We start from the raw sequence: 22,323 nt of genomic DNA on the forward strand, positions 1-22,323 counted from the left end.
GCTGCAGGTGCAGAGAGGAGATGACTGGTGATTCTAGGTTCCTGATGAAATCCAGATCACTCCCCTCCAACCATAGAGGCCGTTTATGGTTGTCAAAGACAACATATGCGCCCTTTTCTCATCTCGTCTGCGTTCTCTACTAGAGCCAGCGTGTATATCCAGCTACATGTGCAGACTGTCTGTCCCTGACAACGGGAGGCCATGGGAGTACTCCAAATGGCACCCAATTCCCTCAGCAGCTTGATATATTTGACAAGAGCCCTTTGGTAACCCTGTGGGCCCTGGTCAAAAGTGGGGTGTGAGGGTATAGGGTGGCTTTTGGAGCGTACCCATGGCCCCTGCTGTCGGTGACAGAAGACAGTGTTACATTGGTAATATTCTGTTGTTTTCACCAGAGCATGAAGTCGGGCTCCCCTTCCTGCATGGAGATGTCATTTTCTCCTGTGATTAGGACGGATAAGCAGCCGAGCCGCACTCAGTCATGCAGTGAGGAACAAACATAGTGTACTAAGCAGGGTACACGCTAGGGACACATCCATGGATGCTGCATATCAAACCCCATGTTGACACAGCCAGGCAGCAGGCATGGAGTACTGCGCCATCGCCCGTTGCGTGGGTTCATTGTGATCAGAGCCCTCCGCCTATTCCATTTTAGGTGAATTCTGACGCTCCGCAAGAGCAGTGACCTGAAACCTACCTACTGCCAGCCCCGGTCGGGGTAACGAGGCCAGCGAGCCCAGCCTGCCACCTGAGTTCTTAGCAGGCGTAGATGCACTCTGAACAAACTCCTAATTCACCCAGGGCTCATATATACTGCATGGACGCCAAGCTGTGAGAATCGGATGACTCTGGTCCGTGAACCTGGACAATGGTATGCTAGTTAATCACCGCCCTGAATTGGCCAAGTCTTCTACTGTGTCACAAATGGCACCCTACGCCCTGTGCAATACACCGGAGTACATTCACCCTGTTCAAATCAGAAATGGATCAGCCATCTGGCAATTTGGGCAAATGCCAGATAGGCTGTTCAATGCTCAACCCAGTGAAATAGGGGGGTTTGTAAGAAACGTTTATTTGGCTGGCTAATAATGGGGGTGTGGTGAAGAAAATAGGGCAATATGGGACCTCTTGGAAGAAAAATATCAGTGTAAGGATGTTGATTTCTAAACTAAATGATTGGAACATCAGGCATCATATCACAAAGGGTGAAAAAATATCTTGAGGGTGAATAAAATATCCCACCTGATCACAGATGAGCTCCCACTTCTTCTCGTTATCGTACTGCCTCAGTAGTCTTGCTTTGTCTGGAGGAAGGTTCATAGAATTCTGAAACAGAGAACCATCACAATTACTATCAAATGTCAATAACAACACACGCACCATGAGGAAATGTTGACAAAAAATGGCAGATGATAACGCAGAAAGCTAGGGAAATTGAAATGGTTAGGCTGCATCCTAAATGGGTGGTTTTATTGCTGCTCCTACTTCTACTACTACCACCACTACTACAACTACTACTACCTCCACTACTACAAATACTCCTAATACTACTAGTACTACAACTACACAACTGCTCCTCCTACTAATACCACTCCAACTACTACCACCACAACAACAACAGCCACTCGCTACTATAGTGGGTGTGTATTATCATCTATGGGGTTAATGCAGTTGCTGAAGCTGGAGCCATGTATCTCTCAGAGACAAATCCCCCTCTGTCATAATAAACAAGATCAAATACAATCACTCAGCTTCCCTTAATCCTCCAGACATCCCCAACAAGCCACAGCACCACCTGTGACGACGCATCATCATTCTACGAAATTGTACCTATGGAGAATACGGATACGTCTTTATTGTAACTGAACAACTAATGAAAAACCTCCAACCCAGTTGTTTTGCCACTGAGACAACGGTCTGTTAGGTTTTGTTTGGTAATTGGGAAACAGAAACCTTCATTGGGAGGAATTTGAACGGCCTTGACACAGACAGGGATGTGTTATATTGTGCTATCCATGCTATCCAAAGCTTATGCTGTAAGGAGAATTGCTACATCCATTTTTGGACTTTACCACACCCTCTTTGTTATTGTTTGAAATGTCCCTTTAAAGCGCTACATGTGTCGAAACAAGACCTTTATCGTCCATTATTACACAATCACTTTCTTTTTTAGTTGGCTAGCCCCACTTTCACACATCTGCTTCATGTAATGACCCCCGTTCCCCCAGCTCCAACTATACCCGCCCATCAGCGCATTACAAAGGAATGAAACAATTAGCCGGTGCTTAATTGCAACACCTACCGAAAACCATGAGGGTAACACATGTAGGCCTACACCCACTGACCGATACAAAACACACCCTATGACCAGAAACCTTCAAAGTAGTCTACACTCTTGGTTAAATCAGAAAATAAGTAGACCTAGATTTCTTAGAAATGTCAGAGTTTCTTTTGAGTGATTATAACTGTTCAACACAGGGCTATGCAACATCCTGCCGGGCATATCTTCGTTACAGCCGACGTCACAGACTAGCAGCGTTACAGACAGAATTTTTCCAGTTTTCCACAGCTTAATGCAGAAAGAATGTGGCCATTTGACGGCACAGTGCAGTTTTGGGTTCTACTTTAATTTCCCATTCAATCGACGGAATCATCTGTCAATGTGTGTTCAGCACTGTGGGACAAAGCTAGGCTGTGTATTTTTTTCTGAAACTGAATTTTCCAGAACCGCACAGTGAGGCGACTGACTGGATGATGAATTGGGAATATCAGGGGACTGCGTCGTTTTCCATGGGAACCTAGGATACAGTAGATGGAGATTTAACCCACGCCTCATTGCATGTGTCTTAATATTGTGTGTGGGGAGAGCTACACAGCTGGCACCAGGGTTGGGAAGGAAGCCAAAGACACTGACACAACATAGCGTTAGCTGGAAAACAGGAACAAGCACAATCAGATTGTCTACTTTAGAAATGAGTTAACAACAACAGATAAAATGATACCTTTGTTTTACATAATTCCCCAAATACTGGATACTGGATAGAAATAACCATATGCGCTCCAAGGCCAATATTGCCTGGCTACCCATCAACGCACCTCTAGCTAAATGCCATATACACCAATATTTCTTGGATTTGCCTTCTTCCCTGAACATGTCTGGCCTGCAAACACATTCTTACTCTTCTGATTGGTCCCAGAAATGCCTGGGATTGGGCCAGAAATGGCCTACTCTGATTGGTTAGGTCCCATGTTAGTACTTATAGAACGGCAGATTCAGATTGAACTCAAGATGAATCACAAGGCAAAGATGAGTCATAAGGCAAAATGCCCTACTGCCTCAAGTTGATGGTAGGGATCAAGTTTCTGGGGGAGCCATCACTTGCATCCCAAATGACACTTAAGTCCCTGTAGGTGCACTACTTTTTACCATTGCTTACTTTGGTCAAATGGAGTGTACTATCAGGAATAGGGCGCCTTTAGTGATGAACATACGTCCAATGCCAGTCAACAGACTAGGCTTCAGGTAAGTGAGATCTGAACGGCATCCAGGGGTGGACCGAAAGGGCACAACATCTCATGGTGTTGGCTGCCACAGAGGAACGGCTCGTGTCTGATTCACCACAGATACACAACTCAACCACTCATGATCTTAACAGCACCACACCACGGTAAAGAAAATACAGTCACATTTGCGCTCTGGAGGGGCTCTGAGAAGTCTGCTGACTGGAGGGAACTTGAGTCTCCTGAGTTGTCTGGCCAGGAACCAGACTGCTAACATCGGTAGCTAGTAGCCACCCCCTACCTAGCCAGTCACAACAAAGTGACATAAACCCCCAAGTAATAACGGCAAGCGTATTATATCCACAGATCCGCTGAAAAGCAACCCCTATACATCAATCAGATGACACGCTTGGTAAGTAGACAATACCATCAATGAAAGTCAATTTCTCCTGCCGTCTGCCTTGTGCCTGGAGTTGGGCAGCAGACCACAGCCCCTTGCCAGATGTGTTGGTGGTAGCGACACTGACGTGGGTGCAATTAAATTAGCAGCCCTGCGGGCTGGCTTCCTGTCTTGGTAGGGCTCCAACTCAAACCGAGACCACTTCTAGCAAATGTGACACATTCAGGTTTCACTCACTGTAGGTTACTGGACAACATGTGTGTGGTTGGGCTACTGGAGAAATTGGCTGTGTCTGTGTTTGGATTACAGGAGATTGTGTGCGTGTGTGTGTTTATGTGTTTGAGTGTGTGTGTGTGGGTGGGTGGGCTACTGAAGAAAGTGTGTAAGAATGGGATAGGTGTTGAACTGGCCCTCTGAAATCTACGAAATGGGTAAACATCCATTCTTAGTTCAGACACGTGTTTTATTTGTGGTTCAATCAAACCAAGAATCCAAGAAACCATGAATGAACTGTGGAGACATGTTGGCTATATAGTTATGATACACTTGGATACACCCAAAGAGACAACCAAATTCCCAAATACCGTAGTAATTCAGATTGCAATAACACTAGTGGTTGTTTTCTGGGCTATGGGCTACTCTTAGGTACTCATTTTAAGTAGATCACATCTACAGATAAAAGATTGCGAGAAAATTTTCACATGAACTTTATAGTCAAAAGAAAATATACCCAACAGGGATATCATTGCACTACTCTCTTAATTGGCTCCCAGTGGCCGTGAATACACCATTGTGTACACAGTCCCTGATGTGTAAATGAAAGGCTGCATTATACAAGTTAAAAATAGTCAAAGGCAGAAAGATCTAAATCAGTACATTTGGCAGAACTAAACATGCTTGTCATCTCTTTGTGGATGATAACCTGAGGTCTTAACTGTATACTGTTAAAAAGGCTGGTCAACAGTTGGAAGGGTCTACAACAATTGAGGCATACTCGTGTTAGCAACAGGTCAAATTTTATGTAAATGTCGGTTTTCTAAGGAAGAGAGGTCAATCCCAGGTCAAGGGTCTGCAACAACATTCCAATCCACAGAGAAAAGTCATGTTGAACACATTTTTTTAGACGCCTTAATGGAAATATGTTGACAGACGATTTGTATTAGTCATATATATATATTTTTTTATTCCATTATTTAATTCATAAAACACATAAAACATAAACATTTATTCCGGTGGTTGAGGGCCACAAATAAGAACCTCAATTGACTAACAACGTTACGTTTAAATAAACGGTTGAGAAATCTATTTGATTTGAGTGTGCCAGGCACAGCCACCAGGGGCATAGAAGTTAGCCTATAGCCTCCCATTATATGAGTCACACAGGCCAGGTAGAGAGAAGGACAGCACTTGTCTGAAATACACCACCTCCATCCACCACCTCCTTGCACAGCTAGTCATTTCTTTTAGTATACAGCTCCAGAAAAAAAAAGACCACTGCAACTTTTTCTTTCCTTTCCAAAAAAGTCAAAAACAGGTTTTGAGTGAGGAACAGAAGGGTTCAAATTAAGAGAACGCTGCAAATTGAACGCTTCTGTACCTCACTCAAAAGATTCCTTTTCAACTTTTTAGGAAAGGAAAGAAAAAGGTGCAGTGGTCTCTTAATTTTTTTCCCAGAGCTGTATATGTTGCTTAATTTTCTGTCATCACAGACCAATAATAATTAAAAATGTATACTTGACTGAATTAATGTAGCGCAACACCCAAAGACCTTAAGGGGGAAGATCACCTCTTCCACCTTCGACTGGATTTGAGTGCGGCACGATGACCATTTTGTGCCAGAAAGCACACAAATGATCACGCATCAGCGCGAAGTGGAGAGGTGAGGGTTGATACATGCCAATTAGGAATGAGGGGGGAAACAGTGTTGATGGAAATGAGGCCAGGTTGGGAATTTAGCCAGGGCACTGGTCCCACTCTTCTGACCACAGAGTCAGGACAAATGTGTTGAACGTCCAGTCTGAATGAGGGCTCCCCATGCAGGGCAATGTCCCTTTCACTATCTGGGGTATTGGGGTTTTATGGTCATACTGGGAAGAGTGCCTCCTACCTAATACCACTTCCAGCAGAGACCATTCAGAGGTATTTCAATTAGGATCATTTCTCTACATGGTAGAGGATGTTAATAGTGTAAGACCTAAGCTTTTATAGGGTGAAAATGTTGACACAAACAGTATGCCACAGCCAACTCATTTATGCCAACTTCTGACACAGCCTTGTGATCTGTCTATAACAGAGCCTGTGGAGTCTCTGATGACTACCTTACTGAGCAAACCAGTGACTCATAGGAAAATGTCTGCGACCAAGAATAGAATTCAGAAGTTTATGTTTATTTCTGAATGGATTCATCCTTCCAACACACAGTGACCAGGTATCACTGTCATTTAACGTGTTACAGCACTAACATACTACCAGACCATGTTAATGTTTATTTATATTGAATTAATTATCTATTTTTAAATGAAAGTTTAAAATGTTCTATTAACAATATTGAAAACAAGAAACTCTTGCTGCACTATAAGGCTCAACACATGGCAACTGACCTGGAAGGTCAACAAACTCACTGACAATGCTGTTTCCCTGGTAACTAACATGGCGTCTATCTGTCGAAAAACTACTCTTGCTGTTGATACTTCAACTGTTTAGTTCAGTGTGAGATATTTCTATACCCCTGTTTAGAAAAAAGTGCAAATCACTTGTGCAAATCATTTAAACCGAATATTCAACAGAAAATGGAATCAGGGATTCCTGAGAAATCTCTGTATGCAAGGGACAAGGCCGAAAACCAATGCTGGCTGGTTGTGATCTTTGGGCCTTCAGGTGGCACTGCATTAAAAACACAATTCTGTAATGGAAATCACTGCATGGGCTCAGGAACATTTCCCAAAACCATTGTCTGGGAACACAGTACAACTATGCATTCAAAAATGCAAGTTAAAACTCTACCATGTAAAGGTCACCACCCTCTCTGAGCCCAAGCTCATTGAAGATGGACTGAGGCGAAGTGGAAAACTGTCCTGTGGTATGATCACGGACGCCGCATCCACCAGGCTAGAGAGGAGAGGGACCATCCGGCTTGTTATCAGCGCATAGTTCAAAAGCAAGCATCCGTGATGGTTTGGGTGTGCATTAGTTCATATGGCAGGGAGATTTGCACATTTGTAAAGACACCATTAATGCGGAAAAATATATACAGGTTTTGGAGAAACATATGCTGCCATCCAGACAATGTCTTATTCAACGAAGGCTTTGTTTACTTCTGCAAGACAATGCCAAACCACATCTGGGTGCTAAACTAGCCTGCCTGCAGTCCAGACTTGCCTCCCACTGAAAATATTTGGTACATTATGAAACGACAAAGGAGACCCTGAACTGTTGAGCAGCTGAAATCTTATATCAAGCAAGAATGGGAAAACCTTTCACTTTCAATATTACAGCAATTGGTCTCCTCAGTTCCCAAACGCTTACAAAGTATTGTTAAAAGAAGAGGTGATGCAACACCTGTCCCAACTTTTCTGAAACGTGTTGCTGGCATCAAATTTAAAATGGGCATGTATTTTTACAAAAACAATAAATGTTCTCGGTTTCAACATTTGATATGAAAAATATTTACTATTGCACTATTTGTACAGTTTCTATTAAATATAAGGATACATTATTTGCACATTATTGCATTCGGTTTTTATTTGTCTTTTACGCAGTGTCCCAACTTTTTTGGAGACAGGGTTGTAGTTGCTTCCCAACGATAAACATTTTTTTTTTCTGATGCTGTTTATGGAGCTGGAAGAACCTACAGAAGCTGACTTCCTCTGTCACTGCTCAATCCTCTTGAACACACAATGAGCGAGACAGTGTCTTTAGATCTCAGTAGCCCTGGGGAATATCTGTCAGAAACGTGTCCCAGATTACCTCGGAAGGTGACTTGCCACAAATGATATTTTCACCCGTTTACACAATAACAAATGTATTCCAGGCGCAAATCTGGCAACAGTTATCTAGATGAAACTATTGTACTGTAAAAAACTGTAAAAAGGCTCCAAGGCACTTGGAGGTGTAGTATACACCCAATATCCTGAAAGCTGTTCTTAGTGCAGTAACAATGCAGATAGCCTGGAGACAGAACTTAGCAATGGTATATTGTCAAATACAAACACTACAGGGGACTTTGTGGTATATAAATCACACTGGAGGTAACGTATATACCTGGCAATGCATTGCGGAGTGCCTGGACAAAGCTATTAGCTGTGGTATATTGGCCCTATACCAACAACAATCAGCATAGATAAAAGTAATGTGATGTTATACCCATGGTATACGGTCTTATACACCATGGCTAAAAGTCAGCATTCAGAATTCAAACCACCCTGTTTATAAGAGTGTATACCAAGGGTATGACATCATATCACTTTTTGATGCTGTAATTACATTGGTAACAAGTTTATAATAGCAATAAGGCATCTTCGGGGTTTGTGGTTTGCCAATATGCCATGGATAAGCGCTTTGTCCAGGCACTCCGCGTTGCGTCATACATAAGAAAACTTCTAAGCCGGAGTTTATTGGCCTTATGGCCACACCTCATTATTACTTAAGTATAGGATACTCAGTACAATATAGCTGGTATGGGACAGACTGGGAGAGTGCTTTGCTGATCTGCATGGTCTGGTGAAATGGCTGGACTGTTTGCTCAGCTGTTACACAGACACACAAGGCTAAATCTGTGCCTGAATGAGTGGGTTCCTCTTCAGCCAGCCAGCCGGTTCTCTCTGCTTGGCTTTGTCACATTACTGTATTTCCTCAGCGTTTCCTGAGCTGCTTCGTTTCCATTCTGTCTTTCTCCAGGCCAGGACCAATGAGACACAGGTTTCTTAGCTGAAGCTCAGTCAGAGTGGGTTGGACCAGGCACACCAGACCAGACAGTTAGGGGAGGAGGGGGTAAAACTCCAAGACTGATGTTGGCACAAGGGCTACTTATCAAATTCCCCTTTATAGCGTAATAGTACAAAGCCATTCAATGCTGCATTTTTTTTATTAATCTCATACTGTGATATCAGCCCCATCTATTCTGGCTTTTTGACCAACCCATTGGCAGGCCACAACATGCAGTTTTGACGCTGTGAAAAATAGTTCCGATGTTAACTATTCGTTGCAATAACACAGAACCAAGAGTTGCTCAATGTTCAGGAAATGACTGTGCGCCATGTTCTCCCTAAAAACCGTCTGCAACTGTCGAGTCGTAACGCTGTGCATGAGAGCAAGAGGCAGAGACGGCCCTCACGCAGCACTTTGTTGTTACTCCCTGAGGAGTCCCTACCTCCGTTATCCCAGACTGCCTGTTTGGCTCCCGGCTGAGGCCAGCCAAGCGTGCACCCTTCATTAGTGCAGTGTGGCTCCATAATCCCCCAGTCTAAATTCTCAGGGAGCACAGGTGTCTCCCGTCTGTCCTCAGATTAGCTGTGTAATCCTGGGGACCCCCTGGCCGGTCCCTGGCCCAACCCCCCAGATCCACCACTGTGACACGCCATTGCATTTGTTTGTTTGTGTCTTCATAAGAATGTAGCCAAATCGAACGTGCAGACATTTGCCGATCTGTCATAACATGATACTGTACTCAATTTTTCTCCCGGACAGAATTTCCAAACATAATCTAGGCTATAGCCTCCTTTGTCTAAGAAATCAAATCCCTTTTTGTATGGAATTGAGTATAATGAGTCTGCTCCATTTACGAGGAGGCCCAGATCATTCCCAGGTGAATAGTCGGCCAGAGTGCCTCGAACTATCCTAAGACCTTACATAAACTAATTCAATCTCACTTCAAAGATAGTTGCACGTCAAAATAATTGATACACCAGAAACACATTGCTGAAAGGTTTCAAGTTGCCTGTAGAGAGATCTTGAAAAGAGGAGGGTCCTGGCAGCTAAGCTCAACAGTACTGTAACAAAAGTAGGCTATGCGTTGGAACAGAAGTAGGGTCAACCTCTATTCGGGTAAATGAATCGCAAATGAATACGAAAGATGATACACACTGATGTAAAACGTTTAACCCTACAACATCAATTTGACGAAAACAACTTGTTTGCATCTCTTCTGGCAATGCCCCCCGATGAGGTTCTGCCCTCATAATGCGAGCTCTTAATCCTTTTAAAGATTCCTAATCTAATTTTATTCCTGTTATCTGCGTCATCCCAAAGGTACAGCGCAAGCACAGCACGGCATCAACTGACCTATGGCAGCTCCCACAAAACCAACACTGGGCTTTGACACTAGACGGCTACTTCTTTGTGGGCCCCGGCTGCATTGCGATTACGTCAGCCGTCACTGACATAAAGTGTGTCCGTTACTTCTGTCAGAAGATTAAAAAGGGCTCAAATTTGCTTCCTCTGCTTGTCTCATTGACCTCTGTGCACTGGTCTACAGCAAAGCAAGTATTTTCAAAGCCTGGTAAACTACTTCAGCGGCACTACTACTTCCTCATTGACTCTAAAGGTTCATCAAAGGCTGTACCTGGAATGAGTCATGTGGTAACAGCGGCTCGGCAGATTTATCGCTGTGAACTACTGACACAGATACACACTCATGTACACTCATATCCGGGAAACAATAGGAACATTGCCTGGGATCTTCATTAGCACTTTGATTGCATAGTGACTAATTTACCCACTTAAAGCTAAGGTTACTTCACAGGGAATTTGCTGAAGTTCTAAACTGACATGGATATCAGCCAATTGGGTTACCGACTAATGAAGTCAATAAGATGTTGGCACAACAACGACTGACCAAACAGTACTGGCTAATTTTCACAATGAAAGTTTTCTGAAAAAAGTTTTTTCTATGCAATGTCTAAGTTAATGCCCGCTTTTACAGACATCCTGTCACAGGAGGGCCCAGAAATGCCTGGTCCAAACTGTCTGTGGCAGCACAGCTTCCAACTGTGACACTTGCTCACTTGTGACCAACCATTTCTTCTGGCTGGGATGTTCAGAGAGGTGATGGCCAATCATTATATACGTTGACTCAGCACCTGGTTATACTGTACCAGTTGAGATTTATAGCCAGGGGTTAATTCCTCATTTAATCTCTGTCAACATTATTTCACTTCGACCTGTTCATTTAACCAGACATAACTAAACACAAATGTGGGCGTTTGGTCCTCCATTAGAACAGCTAAATAGTTTCCCATACAGGCATAAACTGTGAGGACGAAGCTGGTCAGCCTTCTGCCCCTAGAGTGGTGTCTTCTCCAAACTCATCCCGGCAGCTCTGCTAACAGTTCTAAGAGTGCCAGAGGCCCCAGTTCTAATAAAAGGATGTCAAAACACATATAAAGGTTCCAGGACCCCATTAACCCTGTAATGCTGCGTCAGTGATCGAGCCGACAGATGAGACACACATTCATCTCTTAAAAAGTGAAGTCTGAGGAAATCTTTACAAACAGTAAGAAACACAGCTCTGCCTCTATCCATACAGAGATAACTGACACAAAAAAGGCACCCGTATCACACAGCGATTTACAGGTGGTAGTTTGATAACATGGTACTTTTGAAATATCATACTAAAGCATGGGCCCATAGAATAATTGATACACTAACAGGATGTTGACGTCAGTGCCATTCTCACTGGGTGTGATAAAGTGCAAGCCCAAGCGGGAGAAATCAGTCTTCAGACCTGTATCAACAAATTGCTGAATTGTTTGAGGCCTACCCCAAAAGCTGACATTCAAATAGCCAAGGCATACTGGACATCCCATTTTAATTGCAGATGTTGCTTCTGGCGATAGATTACCATACAAAACCCTCCTTATACATTAAACACAGTATCAGGCTTCAACAACTATCTCAAGACTCGCTGTGCATCGATCTTAAATGAAGAGTAAATGGTGTGGTACTATTTGAAAGAGCCAGTGAACATTGAGCAACATATTTGGAACATTATATCATTATAACAAAATCAATATAGTATAACTATATGCAGAATTGTAAGAATCGATTCATAACAGATACATTTTTGGCACATGGGCATCGTGAAAATATAGTGAGGTTGCGGCCAATAGAGAGTCAGACATAAGCTCTTCAAACAGCCTTGAAATGAAAATGGCAACAAAGGATAACACACCTCTTGGTGCCAGCACACAGATAGCAATTTATCTGAATGACCTCAGTGTAAAATGTTTTTTACTGTTTTAAAGGAAGAAGGAACATAGTTCTCTTTAATCACAGAACTACAGATATATTTGAGTTTAAAAATGAAACAAAACCAAACGCCCACACTTGAACATGAGCCCGTCTAAACAGTGTCTTGTGTTGCGCTGTATCAAACAGCTGTCACCTTGGACTCAGGACAACTCTGTGATGCAGTTCAATTCAGGGGCAGGGTGCCAACAGTGACTATTGTTATGGTCTTGTTGTTGTGCAAGCCGCTTTGCTGGGCCACACAGGGGACCTGGCTGTAACTAGGCTGTGTTCAACATAAAGGACTGGAGCCAGACCATGTGTAACTGGCCTCACCCTCCACCTGCCCATTACACTGGGGAACACCAACGACCAAGAAAGAATCAAAACAAAAGACTACATGCACGAGGGGGGGGGGACAACCTGAATCCAGAATGCACACCCACATATAAAGTTGTAGGTTATGTTTAGTCTAATGCGTAATGTGAGAATACACTGCAGTGTAAAATGTTAAGCGCTATGTTGTTGTGTTAAAAAAGAGACGGGGAAGTGAGTCTAGTTTGAATCAATGAAGGCAGTTATGATCTTTTATTATTTCATTTCCCGCGCAATTTAATGTTGTCCACATCGCAATTATTCTGCTTGTCATCACATTGCTTGTTCAACCAGGAAATAACCTTTGCACTTGTAGGTGAGCACATTCTACAGCCAGCTACAACAACTGAGTTTGTAGGGGTCACATAGGGTTGCTATATTTCCTGGCTAATTTACACAAATGTATATTAGTAAGCTATAGCCCAGATTTATGCTACATGTTTTGCAAATGTAGATGTCATTTACACCCTGCAAAACATTAGCCTAACCCTCTCTGACCACCAGCGACAGTATCATGTAATAGTAGTCAATACCCAAAACCACCACTATGGCACAAATGTCAAAATCTAATTGGGCCCAAAAATAACCATTGAGGCCCCCAACCATTTAGACACATCACTCATTGCACACAGTCAAAAGGATGGCCCTCACAGTACCAGCAAATTCAGTGCCAGCGGAAGAAGACAGACTTAGGCCTTCAAGCTCTGCTGCCTGCCTGCAGCGAAGTCTTTAAAAGCACAACCCACACACAACAGCCGAAGACTTGAGACGGGTTTGACTGGCCAATGGGGTGTTGGCTGGATCACGGGGACATACTACTTCTTTCCAGTCACAGTTGGTGTTCCTTGCTGCCACGGCTAATTAGGGACCACAGTCTCTGACACCATCCCGGAGTTGCGACATCATTTCGCCTGTTGCTTCACAATCAATCTCCTGAATGACCAAGTACCCACCCCCCCAATAGTGATTGGAGGGAAGTAGCCATCCAATCCCAGGGGCCAGGGATGGACATGGCCCCTGGCCTCAGGAGGGACGGCCACAGGCCTAGCTGCCTGGCAGTCTGGGGTTACTGCCAGGCTCCATCCTCCTAAAGAATAAAGAGCAGCACTGTTCCCTGGCTCTGCTGTACCGGACCCAGCTACTGTTAGCCCTCTGCTACACAGAGAATAGCCATTATTCTCCTTTTTAATGAAGAGTCAGCATTAACAATGTAAAGAATGCTGGCTATTCATTTATTTCTAATTCACCCCTGTTTGCATTTCTTTTCTTAAAACACAGGCTATACTGAGTGAGCAATGCCTACTTAAAAAGGGCTAATTTAGAATGGGCCTAGCTGGCTGACCAAGGAAGCTCGAATTGATAGATGCAGAACCAAAGGGAGATTACACTTTTTTCAAACTGTGGCCCTAGTTAACCAAAATGTAGATTTAACCTATGTCAGGGTAGAATAACAAAACAAGATCATAGTCCTTTGGCTGCCTTTAAACAAAGCAGCTTATTTGTAATCTGGGCGGACTATTAAGAACTCCAACTACAACAAAAGCTAAGCTCTCAGCTCCATATGGCATTTCAGCAAGTCAACATAACTGCCTCAAACTTCACTGTCTGCCTGTTTCGCAATTCAGGGTATACAGTAGTCTAAAACACAATACATCAACGTTTTTAACATTATGAGTACAGTATTTCCAGGAGAAGCCCATGGTTATTTTTAATGGAGTCAATAGGGCTACTAGGCCGCATTTTTGTTGTATCGAGTCAAATTCCTGAGATCCAAGGTGAAGCATACACATTACATGTGACTTACATGCACTGGGGAGGGTTGGTGGTCTTTCAATGGATTTAATAGTAACAGTCGCCAGACACAGGGCATTTCACAAGACACAAAATCAACTGTGTTTTTGTTGATCCAACTACATTTGCCCGTATGATAATTGTCTGTATCAAGTTTGATGAGAAATTACACATTGTTAAATCAATGGGGAAAAAACGTTTGCCCTTCAAGAGAAAATCTAGGGCTAAACCTTGTTTCTACTGACAGGAAAACATGTGGGTTTAGTGTTCTCCAAACGTTTAGTCTAGTAAGACCCATCTCTGGGATTTCATTAGCACATCAGTACTCATGTAATGGATGCTATGGCAACCAGACAAGAGCTTCCAGATATGCTCCAAAGTGAAAGATATTATCAAATGCCAAACATTCACTTAGGCCTATCGTTTCCCTCCTTGGTGTTCCAAGAAAATGGATATGTACATTTTCTATGAAAACAGAGCTTTGCAGTGTACTGTAATGTGCTGTCTTCCTCATGCTTGAAGACAGCACAGCATTTAGCATGGCACAACTGACTAACTAGAAAATGCAAGAAACCAATGCTTTGCATGGGACTTGGAATAGACTACAGTTAGAACCCTGTTTCCCAAAAGGTTGGAACACTCCGTAAAATGCAAATAAATACAGAATGCAAAGATGTGCAAATCATTTATCCCTATATTTAATTGAAAATAGTACAAAGACAACATATCAAATGTTGAAACTAAGAAATGTTATTGTGGAAAGATATTGGGAAAGAATTTGAAAAATATACGCCCATTTTAAATTTGATGCCAGCAACACGTTACAGAAAAGTTGGGACAGGGGCTTGTTTACCACTGTGTTTCACCACCTCTTCTTTTAGAAATACTCCGTAAGCGTTGGGGAACTGAGGAGACCAAATGTGGTGGTTTTGAAAAATGAAATGTATTCCCATTCTTGCTTGATATAGGACGAGGTCTACTTTGTCATATTTTTCATTTCATAATTCACCAAATGTTTTCAATAGGAGACAGGTCTGGACTGCAGGCAGGCCAGTTTAGCACCCAGACTATTTTACTACGGAGCCATGCTGTTGTAAAACATGCGGAAGTGGTTTGACATTGTCTTGCTGAAATAAACAAGGCCTTCCCTGAAAAAGACATTGTCTGGATGGCAGCAAACGTTGCTCCAAAACCTGTATATATTGTTCAGCATTAATGGTGCTTTCCCAGATCTGCAAGTCACCCATGCCGTATGCACTAATGCACCCCCATACCATCACGAACAAGCCAGATGATCACTCTCCTCTTCGGTCCAGAGGACGTGGCGTCTACGATTCCCAAAAATAATGTCAAATTTTGATTAGTCAGATCATAGGACAGTTTTCCACTTTGCCTCAGTCCATCTTAAATGAGTTTGGACTCTGGATCTTGTATATATATGTTTTTTTCTTTGCATGATAGAGTTTTATTGTGCCCAAACTATGTGCCGGCGCAGTCTTTCACAGAGTGGTGAACCCGTCCCCATCTTCACTTCTGACCAACCCATTCTCTCTGGAATGATCTTTTAAAACCCAATCCCGTTATTAACCTGTTGCCAACTGACCTTATTAGTTGTGTGATATTCCACCAGCTTTTTAGCATTACACAACTTTTCCAGTCTTTTGTTGCCTCTGTCCCAAGTGGTCACATATTTTTCAAGAAACAATAACATTTCTCAATTTCAATCTTACATTTTACGCAGTGTCACAACTTTTTTGGAAACGGGGAGGTACATTAGACAAACTATAACCGAATCAGTTTAACTGACTAGTTAAACTGACTAATTAAAAAACATTCAAATGGACTTTATTGAGAGAAAGAGAAAAGGTGAAAACAGCTCTTTGATTAAAATTGTGTACTTGGAAATTAAATTACTTCTACTGAATTAAATCAATATGAAATATCAATAGTAGCATAGGCTAAAATAGTTGATTGAGGTTTACTTATAACTGACATTTGCTATACAGACTACCAGTTATTCTTCATGGTCAAGGTCATGCTAGAGAAATACTTTGCTTTATCTTGGCAGAGGCCTTGCATTTCAATTATATCTAGTTTAAATATCAGCCATCACTCTAGGAATTCTTTAAGTCCCCTACTGCAGCTGTATCAATGGAGGGCAATTTGCTTTGTAAGGGGAAACAGTTAGGCTAGGCTTAGTGGAATCAGCGAGCAGCCAGCCTTGACTTTTCCAGGCAAAGACTACCTGCAGTGCACTAAATCTGTTCTTAATATTGACTTATTTCTTAAGATTACAATAAAAGTAAGCATACAATATATTCCACTGTTCCACATTGACTAGGTAGTACTGATAGCTAGACAAAGAAAGATGTTTTCCATATGAGGCTCCGCCCACTGCTATGTAGATGCAATTAGGCCCTTTATGAGACTGTGTGACAACATTACACTGCTGATACACTAAATTGTGACCTCAAACACAATAAATCTAAATTAAGCTGCATCATACCTTCCTACAAAAGCCCAGCAGGGAGCTGAGCTGTGCATGGGACACAGGAGTCCTGGCTCGACAATCACAGAGCCAATGGAGATGTCAATGCTTTCACAAAGACTGGTTGAATCTACCTGGTTTCTTAAAATATGAGCAAGGCCAGGCCTTAGCAGCTTCCCAGAAACCTACTGGAGATCATTCATGTTCACATTAGGAGTGAGCTCCTTTGCGAACACAATTGCCTCTTAACCACAATAAAGGCCTTATATAATATAGGCCTAGGCCTAGCACAAAACAGCATCACAGTTCAGGAAGGGATATCTTTTTTAATAATTTTTCTTACATACTACTACCCCTACTTAGGGGTATTGGAAAGACTTGGCGGGTTTGCAAAAAAACGAATGGTCACAGCGTCCAAACCATGATGCTATTACGCAGCACTGCTGCCCTTAAATAAACCCTTGCTTACCTATCAGTGACTGATGCATGGTGGTTTGAGTGAAGACACCAGGTCATTTGTGTCACACTCTCACCCAGCCAATTACAGGAGACACAGGCACCAAGCATTCCTGACATGCAACAGGGTTTAAATAGCGGTAAATAACCCTAAGTGCTGCGATTAAAACACAAGACTCTCTAATGCTGCATGCTTCGCATTGTGGCAACAGTAAAGACATCATCCAGGCAGTGGGCTAGAGTAACATGCCAGCCATGCCGGGGAACAATCTATGTGATTCTCCCACATTCTCTCATCAACGCCGCTTTAGTGACAGGCCCAAAGTGGCCACAGTTCTTTTAGACAGGGATTCACCTATGCAGCGTTAACTAATTGGAAACATATACAGTATCTCACAAAAATGAGTACACCCCTCACATTTTTGTAAATATTTGATTACATATTTTATGTGACAACACTGAAGAAATGACACTTAGCTACAATGTAAAGTAGTGAGTGTACCGCCTGTATAACAATATAAATTTGCTGTCCCCTCAAAATAACACAACACACAGCCATTAATGTCTACACCGCTGGCAACAAAAGTGAATACACTCCTGGGAAAATGTCAAAATTGGGCCCAATTAGCCATTTATCCTCCCTGGTGTCATGTGACTCGTTTGTGTTACAAGGTCTCAGGTGTGAATGTGGAGCAGGTTTGTTAAATGCTGTGTCATCGCTCTCACACTCCCTCATACTGGTCACTGGAAGTTCAACATGGCATCTCGTGGAAAAGAACTCTCTGAGGATCTGAAAAAAATAATTGTTGCTCTACAATGTATGAGTCTACATAAAGATGGCCTAGGCTATAAGAAGACTGCCAAAACCCTGAAACTGAGCTGCAGCACGCTGGCCAAGACCATACAGTGGTTTAACAGGACAGGTTCCACTCAGAACAGGCCTTGCCATGGTCCACCAAAGACGTTCAGTGCCCATACTCAGCGTCATATCCAGAGGTTGTCTTTGTGAAATAGACATATGAGTGCTGCCAGCATTGCTGCAGAGGTTGAAGGGGTGGGGGGTCAGCCTGTCAGTGCTCAGACCATACGCCGCACACTGCATCAAATTGGTCTGCATGGCTGTCGTCCCAGAAAGAAGCCTCTTCTAAAGATGATGCACAAGAAAACCTGCAAACAGTTTGCTGAAGACAAGCAGACTATGGACATGGATTACTGGAACCATGTTCTTTGGTCTGATGAGACCAAGATAAACGTATTTGGTTCAGATGGTGTCAAGCGTGTGTGGCGGCAACTAGGTGAGGAGAACAAAGACAGGTGTGTCTTGCCTACAGTCAAGCATGGTGGTGGGAGTGTCATGGTCTGGGGCTGCATGAGTGCTGCCAGCACTGGGGAGCTACAGTTCATTGAGGGAACCATGAATGCCAACATGTACTGTGACATACTGAAGCAGAGCATGATCCCCTCCCTTTGGAGACTGGGCCGCAGGGCAATATTCCAACATGATAACGACCCCGGACATCAAATTTACACTGTTATACAAGCTTTACACTCAATACTTTACATTGTAGCAAGGTGTCATTTCTTCAGTGTTGTCACATGAAAAGATATAATCAAATATTTACAAAAATGTGGGGGGTGTACTCACTTTTGTGAGATACTGTATACATATATTAGTCCACCAGTGACCTAGACATTTACAGAGGGAAATAAATATGAGTAATGAGCAGCACGTTTGGTTTGTTATAGTAAAGCAGTCCCATGTGGGCGGTTTAACTGTGTTCCTCAAGCCTGCTTTTCTAGACTACCAGGAAGGCGTTAAAGGCAAGCAGGCCTTGGTGATGTTCACAGACCATTGAAAAGCAGCCAGGTGATCCTAAAAACAGACAGGATTCAAAGGAAGGTTCCAATCCTCTGGTGGCCTCGGCATTGTGACGTCAACCCTGTCTGCTTTCCGAATGACATTCTTTTCCCTACAAAGTGCTTAGTCTACTTTTGACAAGGGCCAATGGGCTCAGGTGAAAATAGTGCACTATATGGGAATAGGGTGCCATTTTGGGCTGTACAGTTAATAGCCAGAGGTTTGGTCCCTGCCTCCCTTTCATGCAAAACAGAATGAGATTCATCTGGCTGGAACACGCACCAATTACGCCCCAACGTGAAAGCTGTGATACGCGTTAGTGACTCCCACAAAAAAAAATTGCTCCATTAGCTAGGCTAATAACAGAACAAATGGCTTAAACAGCACACTCAGCTTACAGACTAGGCCACAGTCCTTAGCTTAGAAACTAAACAGATTTTGTAACAGTTATTGCCTATTAAAAGGAATCTTCTTGAACCAATCCTTCTGACAGGTACAGTTGCTCTGAAAACACAGGACACTGCATAACCTCGGCCAGTGAGAGACTTAAGTGAAGTGTTGAAGACAGTCAGGTCCCACAGCAGAGCCTCCATTTAGTGGAGCACTTGGTCTGACTACAATGTCTGACCCACATCTACAGAACCTTTCCAAACGGGGCCTTTAGAGTCCCGAGCTCTCGGATGAGACACCAGCCCCCACCCCTCTCTGTCTCCATGTGCCTTGTCTGTAAGAGTGTGCTGTACAGTGCCACTGAAGTAGAGTAGCAGTGGCTCACCAGAAAATGTTTCCTTTGTCATCGCATTTGAATTTTCAATTTTGTGCCTGGTATGTAAGGAAAGACATACCCATACCCATTCCAGTACTCAAAAATGGAGACGTGTACAGTAGAGCGTTTTGTCTCTCATGTTATAATGAAATTGTTGATAAATAGAGCAACATTAAATCAAAACATTTTGTCAAGACAATTGTGCAGGTGGTTCTAAGTAAACACAGGTGCCCTTCACATCAAATATAGAACCAGTGTAGATGCCTTTGGCATATGTTCCCCCTCCACTAAAATAAAGAGCAACAGTAGAGAAAGATGTACAGAAATATATGAAATATGTTTCCCAGGTGACGTATACAATATATACATATAATGAAAGAGAGATTAGAATGCATTCAACTCCTCAACCTTGGTAGATAGCGATTTATTTTCTAAGTCAATTCCAAAGATGAACGGGCATGAGTTGGGATGATCGTGAATGGCTGGGAATAGGTAAACCATAGTGGTCAGCCCAACACAGCTGTCTGTGCAAGCGCAAGTAAGGCATGGCGTGACCGAAAGACAGCATTTTTTTTAACTTATCAGAGTTCAATAAAAGGCCTTGTGAACATACCAAAACGACTGCAAATCTCTCCTCCAATTCACCTGGCTCCGGCATAGGCAGTTTCAACGGCATGTTATGTCCCCTGAAATCAGTTTGTTGGTCAATACTCCCTGCGTTCCCCATGTCTATGAATGTTTTTTGCTGGATCACAACTAGCTAAAACTATCGTCCACACCTTCCTCCTTGACTTTAAGCAAATCCCAGCAAGCAAAAAAAAAAAAAACTATATCCGCGAAAATGTTTAGCTTTTGATCCAGTTTTATCCAAGCCTGGCCACTTCAACAAAAACACGTGTGGACATCAGCAAATCACGATGGTTCCAAAAAAGTCGAGTCCTCGTGAAGCATTATAACTGAATGGTGGACTTGCGGGGAACATGACTCCGGGCAACAACCGAGCAATCTTTAGGTCCAAAGAAATCTCTTATCTGTATCTTGCACAATTTCGGCTCCACTCCCAGTTAGTTGTATGACGATGAGCATGATTCAGGCTTAGCAATCCCCGTCTGTGTAGGAAACTAATCCCTGCAGTGCTGACCAACTAATACAGTACAGAGTCTTGTCCACTCCACACAGCATCGCAGACACAATCACATCTCTACACAATGACCTCTTTCAGAGACAAGCCTCCTACTTGGGCGTGCCAAAAGCTGTGGTTAAGGAGTCGATGTTTTGTTTTGTGGAGTTGCATGCTGGTACGCAGTTCCCTCGTTGAAAACGCGTATAGCCTGTGTACAACAACGTTATAACAATCACTTCGACTTTTCCAAAGCCTTATTACAAACTTAGTCCAAGTCCATTTCCCTATATCATCATTTGGAAAAGTTGGAAATATTGATTTAGAGCTATTGATATAGGCCTTTAATATATCCAGCTATCCAGGACAGAATAAGGGATGAAAAAAGGCTGAGAATCTAGCTAGGCCTTCTACACTCAATAAACGATAGATAGGCTATGAGATAATCCGTAGCTGACAGGGTGGAGTCCACACGTCGCTTTGGAGAGGATGACATCAGCTTGGGGAGAGGTTCCATGGAGGTTTCTCCAGATGCACAGTGGCTTTACAGAACACATCAACAGGACGTCATTCAGCCATATCAGGGGTTCGCATCAAGGACACAATGAAAAGAGAAGCACACGTCAAACAATGGAATGCTCACAATTGTGTTGTTCACGGCTATAGTTCTCCTTGTGTTATCACGTTAAGTGCTTAAGCAGGATTGTTGACCAGCGTGAGTAAATTAAATATAAAAAAAGTTATTGAAACAATTCCAGAAAGATCATTGTAATACGCTTAATGTTAATGTAAAACGTTGACGTTTGCAGGAAGAAACATGTAAATAAATGTGTATTATATAAAATATTTAAGTGATTAGTCTATCGCTTTGCAACATATGCACGTATTCAACAAAAAGCTTGTTTCAAAACAATCTTCATAACATTATTAGTAAAAGCATGCCTTTGTCAGTTTATCTCCAAGGATCTTTTTTCAACATAATATTATAATTTCACATAGCTATCATCACTGGCCTTCCCCTCTGAGATGTAATGCAGGTGCTGGGACTCAACAACTAACTTATTATTCCCCACAAGAAGCCACAAATGAAGTAATGACAATACAGAACAGTAGAGCTCAGCAGAGCTGTACTTGTAAAATGCCCAACTATGAATATACCAACAAGAGTCAACAATAGCAGGGTCTCCCTCTGACCTCTTCTGTGGACATCAGCCAAGGCTGTGGAGTGCGTCGTATGGACACAGACATGTTGCTGCTGCTAACGATGTGGTGTGTGTGTGTGTGTGTGTGTTTGAACGTGTAGCCTGAGATGGGAATAAGAGACATTGATTGCCTGGTGGAGGTT

The 22,323-nt window shown here is 42.8% G+C and overlaps 1 protein-coding gene across 8 annotated transcripts in view; it reads right to left on the reverse strand.

Moving 5' to 3' along the window:
• The window catches only part of fmnl2a (formin-like 2a), a 62,526-nt gene extending 41,130 nt beyond the window's left edge, over positions 1-21,396 (reverse strand). For 3 of the 8 annotated variants that reach the window (XM_034286743.1, XM_029113386.2, XM_029113385.2), the window contains exons 1-2: positions 20,472-21,395; positions 1,243-1,326 (exon numbers count right to left, since the gene is read on the reverse strand). In XM_034286743.1, coding sequence (XP_034142634.1) covers positions 1,243-1,326; positions 20,472-20,585 — 198 coding nt within the window. In that variant the 5' untranslated portion in view covers positions 20,586-21,395. Of the gene's footprint in view, positions 1-1,242; positions 1,327-20,471 lie in introns of all 8 variants that reach the window. The other 5 variants (XM_020054980.3, XM_029113389.2, XM_029113388.2 and 2 more) reach the window with 3 other exon arrangements.
• Between the last annotated feature and the right edge of the window lie 927 nt (positions 21,397-22,323).

The sequence above is a fragment of the Esox lucius genome, chromosome 16, assembly GCF_011004845.1.
Source record: "Esox lucius isolate fEsoLuc1 chromosome 16, fEsoLuc1.pri, whole genome shotgun sequence".
Lineage (NCBI taxonomy): Eukaryota > Metazoa > Chordata > Actinopteri > Esociformes > Esocidae > Esox > Esox lucius.